General features: G+C 38.2%; 1 protein-coding gene across 1 annotated transcript in view; it reads right to left on the bottom strand.

Moving 5' to 3' along the window:
• Window positions 1–2,870: 2,870 nt before the first annotated feature.
• LOC107678451 (BDNF/NT-3 growth factors receptor-like) overlaps window positions 2,871–9,150 on the bottom strand; it is a 58,026-nt gene continuing 51,746 nt past the window's right edge. Inside the window, exons 17-18 of the mRNA XM_016473723.1 lie at window positions 7,756–7,914; window positions 2,871–4,907 (exon numbers count right to left, since the gene is read on the bottom strand). Of these exons, the coding sequence (XP_016329209.1) occupies window positions 4,722–4,907; window positions 7,756–7,914 (345 nt within the window). The 3' untranslated portion in view covers window positions 2,871–4,721. The remainder of the gene's footprint in view (window positions 4,908–7,755; window positions 7,915–9,150) is intronic.

Here is a 9,150-nt window from a genome sequence, read left to right as displayed (position 1 = left end):
CACAGTATAAGTCATTATAATCCATAATTATGTCCCCACTGGATGCAACAAATGCCTCGTTTATAATGGGTTTTAATGTTTTTGTCTCGTCGCTCCGGTCGGACAGGGCATCACAGTATGGTAGAGGCGTAACATTTCCGTCACATGCTTGAGGTATTCGGCCAATCACAATGCACTGGATAGCTGGCCAATCACAGCACACCTCGCTTTTTCAGACCGATGAGCTTTGTAAAAATCGACGTGTTTCAGAAAGGCGGGGCATAGAGGAGAATCAAAAATGTACAGTATGTGGAAAATAATGTGTTTTTTTAAACTTAAACCGCATAAACACATTTCATTACCCCAAACACACAAAATAATGTTCTTTTTAGCATCATATGACCCTTTTAAATTTTAGTTTGTTTAGTAATTTTTCTATATGCTGTTGTCTTTTTTATTAGTTTTTTTTATATTTCTGTTTAGCTTAGTTTATTTTCATTTCAGTTTTAGTTTTAATAATTTTATGTCAACTTCAGTTAGTTGCTAAGGCAACATTCTAAGATATATCTAATATTTATATATATTTTTTATTTTTATTTTAACTTTATTTCAATTAACAAAAATTATTTTTCATAGTTAATAACAACTCTGGGTGGTTAAAAGGGAACAGTTTAAATAATGTCTTAACTGCTTTTGTCCATACAATGGGGTGTAAAACAACACTGGATCCCACTGAAAAAAAACTAAACAAAAAACACTAAACTCTAAACTTCCGTGTTCCACGGAAGAGTGTAACAAAAGTAAAGGGCAAGTATATCATGACTGAATTTTTCTGAACTATCCCTTTAAATTCTCAATTGTGGTCTCTAGATATGGATCCCTCCATCATTTTTTATTGCATGTCAGAGTATTGTAGGCCAAAATATTAGTCTGATCACTTAGAAAAGTAGCAGCATATCTCTGCACAAAAAGCCATACTATTTGAGGTCTCTTTCCTGTTTGTAACACAAATATTGCATGGTGATTGAATTTGACACGCTATAGTTCAATACTGTAATAATGACAACTCTACAAACATATGTACTGTATATAAAACTGCAAGAACTGATTTAAAATTATGAGATCAGAGGATCTTTGTTTGTTTAGAGCTGCGGTTGTTTGCACACTCACATGCACTCGGTCCTTTGAGAATTCTGCTGTACGCTTTGAAAAATCCAAGTGATTGCACTGAGCGATATGGATGTGTTTTTAAAAGCATTTAGCCCTCTGGCAATTAGTTAGGTCTTAATGTACAATGTCAAAACAAGCCATCGATCCACCGATTGACCAGTCCTCCCTTTCTTTTCCCCTCTGCCTACGTCAGTGAAATGTGAATTGGAACAAGTTCTTGTTTTATTCTCTTGAAGCTTCAGATCTACTATAGCAACACTAATGCTACATAAACTTTATAGATTGTGCCGTTTCATCATAAATTGTTTTTAACTTGCTCTGGTCTCCATCATGTTACTGTATGAGGTAAATATTCAGGCTGGCAGCCAAGAAGACATTAAAAAACATGGCTGTCAATAAAGCATTTTAGTGCCTGTAGGTCAATACATTTGGCCCATGTTGTCAAAGCACTCTGTACGAACCTCTATTGACCAACCTATAAACATGAACCTATACGCATAACTCACTGTTACAATAACACACACACACTCATGATGAGGTAAGACATTACACTTTTATTAAATACAGTGGCAGACAACTTGACTGGTCCATATATCTCATACAGATAAGGACATTTGAGTGTACAATTGTAGCTGAACGTATAACTCTATAATTCCATAAATGAAATTATCACACTATATTTGTGAAATCTTCTTTCTAGGTGTCAATAGGCCTGTTAAAATGTATTAAGAAAAGGGAGTAAGTCTCCCAATTTTGGACTTAAAGTCAACACGAAACAGCCTTTGAAAGCCATTTTATTTCTGTAAATTGGTAATTGGTAAGGTCAACAGAAAAGGCAAGTTGTTTTAGAGTTACACAATGACTTTTGTCTGTGTAATAATGTGCACAATAAGAAAAAGGAAAGCGTAAGAAAGTGAAGAGGGTCAGTTTTGCTTTCATGTTGACTTTAACACTTGTTCAATTGTGGTAGTTAGCTTATAGACATTCTGAAACATCAGAAGAAGTTCTGAACATGTAGAAGAAGGTGTCTGATATGCAGTCACAGTTTATTGTTCTGTCGCGGGATGCTTTGGAGATTTTTGCGCAAGGCAAGACTAATCTGAGCCACCGAAACTCATTCATATTTGTATCTCAAACAACATTTTCCCTCAGTTTTATGATGAAAACATTGGAAAACAAAGGAATTGCATTGCGGCATTATTTTCATGACAATTAAGCACATTTTACCCCATTGCTATATATATCATAAAAACAAATCATAGCCATCACTGTAATAAGAAAAAAGTCATGACATTCAAAGTGTAAAATACTGATGCTTCATGGTAGTTTGTTATACTTTCTTGAAATTATGTGAATTTAAATTAAAAACATTGTTCTACAGTAAAAATGACTGTATTACAGTAATGAGAATTACAATTTAGAATAATGGAAATTGAAAAAAAAAAAAAAAAACAAAACAGTAAATGCAAATGTCAGTGAGAATTTGTGGAGAAAATGTTCTTAATGATCATGAAAAATGGTCGTAATCCAAAATTATGCTTCTTTTGTGGGAATGTAACTTGAACATTTAGCCTAAAGTTTTCTCATTGTTCATCCAAAATATGTACTCTTTCTGTCTTTTTACATTAATACATCCTCTATATTTATTCTCAACCAAATACAAAAAAAAATAAAAAATAATAATAATAATAGAAATAATAATTAATTTTACATAAAATCATTTACAGGCAAAAGTCAAAAACAAATGTGCTTCACATTAAGTACAAAATAAATTTGTTTTAAAAAGTTACATATCTTAAAGATTACAATTCTTATTCCAAAAAATAAATTAATGAATAAATTAATTCCTTGTGTAAACAATTTTTGGGACTTTTCGCTCATAAACTGAATTGATTGGAAGATTTTTGTTCACAAATTCATGCCATTGAGTCCAGTGTGCAAAGTCTCCCATAGGAGAGGGGATTGACGGTGCAATAATGAACTCAAATAAAAAGGATGCTGGGATAGGATCTCTATAGTGATAAATAGATATAATCATCTATGTACGATAAAAGGAAGAAGAAATGTGGGTTTTAGTGAGGTGACTCATGTTTATCTCTGTTTAACATTATTTTCCTCCCCTCGTCTCATTCTCTCCATCCTGTCTCTCCTCTTTTCCCCACTGATAGCGCATATGAGTCTAGAGGGAGTTGCTGCTAATAGAAGACATTTGTCCTGTAATGAAATATATATTACACTATAGCAGTTGCACAACCAAGCAAGCTTGAGTACTACATTAGTGCTTCCACTCAGTAGTAAAACATGGCGATTGAGAATGAGAGAAAGCAAAGGTCGTAATTTAGCCCGCACCATCATAATCGACCACTTTGCGTAATTAAGCTCCAGTAAGAAATGCAAGTTGACGGTACTCTCAAATGACTCCATCTAGCCCTCCGTAGCACATGTCGTGTACAAACCTGAAGACATAGCGTTGATTTTGTGGTGGGCACTGGGGCAGAAAACAGACACACTGGTTGTGACATCACAAAATGGTGAAGGCTTAGCTTATGAACGTTAATAAGGTTAATAATGATCTTATAAATATGAAGCATTGATCCGGAAATCAGGTCAGTAGTAGAGTATGTGCTCAAGTCAAAAGTAAAATGTGACATTATGTATAGAAATGTCCGAAAATCATAACTAATTCCATCACCAGATCGCTACCCATTTTAACAAAATTGAAACCTTTGCTCGACAATTGGAGACACGTCCACTGCAATCGTCATAACCCTAAACTATTTCATGAAGTGGTGGGACAAAGTTGGTGGAAATGGAGGGACAGAATTGGCCCTGTAAAAAGTGGTGGGGACGTGTCTCACTATAAATAACGCACGCCTATGTTCTAGACACATTTTAGTGGGTTACTTCTCCATTTCAGATGAGTTCGGCAGCAACAACATCCTGTCAGCGTCCAGAAGCTTTTAATTAGAGTCGCTCAACTGTGAAACTACATTGGTAGCGTCCAGTTCCGTAAACGGACATGTATACATATAGATATAGTCGCAGTTTGTCACTGTTGGTCACCATGCTAATTTCAGGTTCTGTGCTTTGTATCGGATTAAGGATGTAACAGGTGGGAGCCGACTGGACTCTGATGGGCTTAAAATGGGATTTTTATTTCTCCTCACATTTGTGTTTGGTCATTGTTTATGGAGCTGCTGTTTCCTCTTTGTTATTAAGAGGGACGCCCTTCCTCAAGTCCTGAATGCATTTTTCCCAAAATGGAATTTACAGGTGTGAACTTGCTCCAGAAGTTGAGAATGGTTGAAAATGTTATTCTTGGTAACTAAACTATAGTCACTTCAGTTCTACTCTTTCCATTCAGTCCATTTTTGTTCAGAAATACATCATTCGTAGTCATCGTACATGGACAAGATCCCATTTCCATTTTATATTGAGAAGCTGGTGCAGTTGACGAGGAGGTGGACAAGGAAGGAGATGTTAAAGCTGTAGAAGAAAGAGATTTTGGATGGGATAGAGGAGGGGGCAGTTTCAGGAATCCACTCGCAGTCCCACGCGTGGCACGTGCTCTCTTATCCCAGGATGTCCAGATACACCGGTGATGCCTTGGCCAGGTTGAGGAGCAGGTTATGGATCTCTTTAATGTTGAGTCGGGTGTGCGGTTCTCTCTGCCAGCATCCCAGCATCAAATCATATACCTCCTTCAGACAGGTCCGGGGTCGCTGCAGTACACGACCTTGGGTGATACACTCAATCACCTACAAAAGAGCAATGAGTGAAATGTCAATCAAAAAATGTCCAGAAATGTGTGACGCAAACTGATATAAAAGTAGAAAAGGATTGTTTATTAAAGGGGACATCGGATGCAAAATTCACTTTTACGTGGTGTTTGCATATAAATGTATCATAGCAGTGTGTTGACACAACCATCCTACAATGATAAAAATCCATTCACTCCTTTTTTTATTCCCCAAAAAACCTAAAAAGTCTCAATAATCAAGCCGTTTTGAATTTCCGAGCAGTATGACATCATACTGCTCAGGCCCCGCCCACGACCACTGACGGACTGTCCCTTATTAGCATATTTCCGCCCTCAGCCAGTTGTACGCTGTCCGCCATCTTCTCCGCAATAAGCAATGCAGGTGTTTTGTAGTTGGATGTAAAGCAAACATAATAGTCTTCATTTTCTCCCGACGTCAGAGCCACTGAGGACGCAGCAGATTAGTTTTGTTTTTGATGGTAAAGGCCCCCCTATACTTAAAGCAAAATTGAAGAACAAACTGATGTGACGTAATTTCGAACAAAATCTGGCCAAAACAAAGTTCGTTTTGAGTTCGAAACTGCTTGCCAAAGCGAACTTTCTGGAAAGGTTTGTTCCGGCTGCAAAACACCTTCGTACTACCATTGGTCCTTGATGATTACGTCATAGGAGGTGTGCGCTGAGGCTCCGCCTTCTTTCACACAGAACTCTTCTCTAGGTTCATCTCGTCTGTCGAGTCCTTGGAGGTGAGATGTCCGCGGGTAAAAACATGAACGCAGTGGAGAGCTGCTTTTTAGCAAATTAAGTTGCGCTTCTGATGAAATGAGACACTGACACTGTTTTTCATGTTTAATACTGCTGATTGCTTTTAAGCAATATATTGAATAAAGTGCCATGTAAATACACGTGACGTGACTTTACGGGAGTGCTAATTTGCAGAACTTGTGCAAACATACCCATGTTGCTATGATCAGATTTTTATTTAAAAAATTCTTGCTGGTTTCTCCATCTTTGTTGTGTTTATTTTTTTACTGAGAGGAAAGCACGCAGCACATATATTCACATAAACATTGCTTTCATAAGAGTGGGCGGCGTCGGGATGTTCGATAACAGTATACTGCTGCTCACGTATTTCGAACTTCGTTTTACCCCTAAACGTAGAACGAAAAGGCACCACCGAATACACACACACACACACACAAAAAAAAACAGAAGAGGGGTGGGGTGAGCAGTAGCTGATTAGCATTTAAAGAGACATGCACCGAAACGGGTTGCTGTGAACAGAGCTGTTTTCGACAAGGTAAAAAGGGTGTTGTTTTAAACAACCGTTGAGGATTTTTACCAAAATATGTTAAAGACATTTCATGAAGACCCTAAAGAATCATACCAGCTTGTGGAAAATGGGCATCCAATGTCCCCTTTAAGATAAACCGACAGGCAAGGTGTGACAATTTACATTTCCAACAGTTTTGAAGTTTTTATAGTATAGCTATTTGTCAGGGGTATCCAAACCGGTTCCTGCAGGGCCACTGTCTTGCAGAGTTTAGCTCCAACCTTAATTAAACACACCTGAACCAGCTAATCAAGGTCATCAGATTCACTAGCAACTTCCAGGCAAGGGAGTTGGAGCTGGAAGGAACTAAAATCTGCAAGACGTTGGCCCTCCAGGATCAGGATTGAACACTCCTGCCTTACGTGTTTGAATACTTGGGCTATTTGAAGAGAAATCTGAGATTTGAATGAATGCTAAGTGGTTGCTTAGGTGTTCTAAATGGTTTCTAAGGTTCTTCTGGTTGGTTATGGTGTTCTGGGTGGTTCCAAGGGCAAGGGTGTAGAGTCCAATAGAGTTTAGCTCCAACTTGCTCCAATACATCTGCCGGGAAGTGCCTAGTAATCCTGAAGACCTCTATTAGCTGGTTCAGGTGTGTTTAATTGGAGTTGGAGCTAAACTCCAGGATAGTGGTCCTCCAGGAGTATGACTGGACACCCCTGTTCTGGGTGGTGGCTGGCGTGTTCTATGTGGTTGCTACATTCTCAGAAACCTTTTCAAAAGACTTTTGTACATTTTAGGATCTAATTTGTACACTTTAGGTACTAATATGTGCATTTAAAGTACCAATGTGCACCCCAGTGAAAGAGCACAGCTTTCTAACCCTGTTCCTGGGGGCACATTTATAGGATAATATTGTCATTTATATGAGCTAAATGACAACTCAAGGCAGCTAGCAGACGGTCGATTAAGCCAGTGTGTCTGCTTCCTGACCTGGGCTCCAGTTAGTCAAACAATAACACTACAAGGACTATGTGGCAGATTTCTAGAAAGGAGGTGGATGTCTCTATTTAGCAGGTCAGGTCTAGCCCAAAACTCAGCCAATTATCTATGAATCCTTTACTATTATGTGGACACCACTTAGACAACCATTCATTGGGATCAGTTCAAAATGTATACTGTTGTATTCTAGGAACAGGGTTGGGAAACCATGCTCAGGGGTCTTTTAGTTGATTGCTAATGTGTTCTATGTGGTTGCTAAGGTGTTCTGCGTGGTCTCTAGGGCAGGGGTAGACAACCTTTCTCCTGGAGGTCTACCTTTCTGCAGACTTCAGTTTCAACCTGCTCCAACACACTTGCCTATGACTTTCAAGTGATCCTGGAGACCTTGATTAGCTGGTTCAGGTGTGTTTGATTCGTGTTGGAGCTGAACTCTGCAGGATGAATCAAATTTGGTAGTTGGATCAAATTTGTTGGCTCATGAATTTAAAAAAAAGAAATGTGCTGGAGAGGCCTCCCAAAAAAAGGCCTTTTGTGGAGATGGCGCTGGTGTGTAGATGTTTTAATGTGTCAATACCTCATTATTTGACAGTTGGTACCAGGGCTGTTTCCCATAGGTAAAGATCTCCCACAGCACTACTCCCAGACTCCAAACATCACTCTCCGTGGTGAACTTCCTGTACATGATACTTTCTGGTGGCATCCAGCGGATTGGCAGCATGGTATGGCCTCCAACCTACACATGTAAAACATTGAACATTGAGTTATGCAACATATGGATGCTGATGTCAAATCATTAAAAGTGGTAACGGCCAAACAATGTAATTTATTACAAAAAAGAATGGCACTGAATATTGTATAACTGTGGTTTGACTTTAAGATGTCCATGTGTGCTCAAATCGATGAAACAGAAGATACATAAAACCAAACTACTCTATCAAAACTCCCTGAATCTGACAGGTGCTAATGGATAAGATCCATACATACTTTTAGAGCAAGAGCAGACAGTCGACAGTTTGTTGTATTTGGAGCATTGTTCAGTCCAAAAAACTCTCAGGCAAATGCTGACAGCATTTCCAGTTCAGGACCTCAGATGGTGCCATAAGTTGTGCCTCTCAGGATTTGGATGCTGTAAGCTTGGGGAGTTGGTCTGGCCTGGAGCTCAACCCCAAAACCAATCATTTCATTTATTAGCTTTCTCCATAATGCGCTGCCTCTGAAATATTAATTATGAGATTGTGGTCCAGTATGTGGATTAGTCTCAGATTAATTGGTTTAACATACTGGATTCATCAAATATTAAGGTCAAAAGCTTTTAGGCTTTTCACTGGTCCCATAGTGGAGCTACAGATTGGAAGGGTCACTTAAAAAGTGGTCTACTACACAAGCGCTATTAGAAACCTTTTCCCCCTGCAATCGAACACACACACACACATTCTCACATGCTCATCCACACAACAACATCCTGCTAAAAAGCTTAGACCAGTTTGCACCAGTTTAAATTTCTCTTAACTGGTTTTAGGTAGACAGTTACTGGCAAAGGCCATTATTGTTGCATTATTGTATTAAGGTTGTAGCGTATCAGTTAGTAAAGTATGTACATTATTAAGTATGCAAAAAAAAAAAAATAATAATTTTCAGCTAACCCTGAAATTGGATACGAGATAGGAGAACAGAACTGAATGACTATGATAATAATACACTTTGCTAAAGTCAACATGTGAGGCTGTTCGCACATTACTGTCATAATTAGGACAATTTGGATATTCAGTTAGGAAAAAGGTTCATATTGGTTTTCATACTGATTGGTTCATAAAAACTGTATGTTTCTAAAAAGATTGGAGCAAGATAACACATGGATCAAAGATTAAGAAGACATGTTTTTCCTTTGGAATACTGTGTAGTGATAAATGGTGCACAATATGACCAAGAATGTGTATTAAGAAAGTAAACCAGGTTAATTTTGATTTCC

Source organism: Sinocyclocheilus anshuiensis, unplaced genomic scaffold (assembly GCF_001515605.1).
Source record: "Sinocyclocheilus anshuiensis isolate Anshui unplaced genomic scaffold, SAMN03320099.WGS_v1.1 scaffold112, whole genome shotgun sequence".
NCBI classification, from domain to species: Eukaryota; Metazoa; Chordata; class Actinopteri; order Cypriniformes; family Cyprinidae; genus Sinocyclocheilus; species Sinocyclocheilus anshuiensis.
This window is presented reverse-complemented; position numbering and strand designations above follow the sequence as displayed.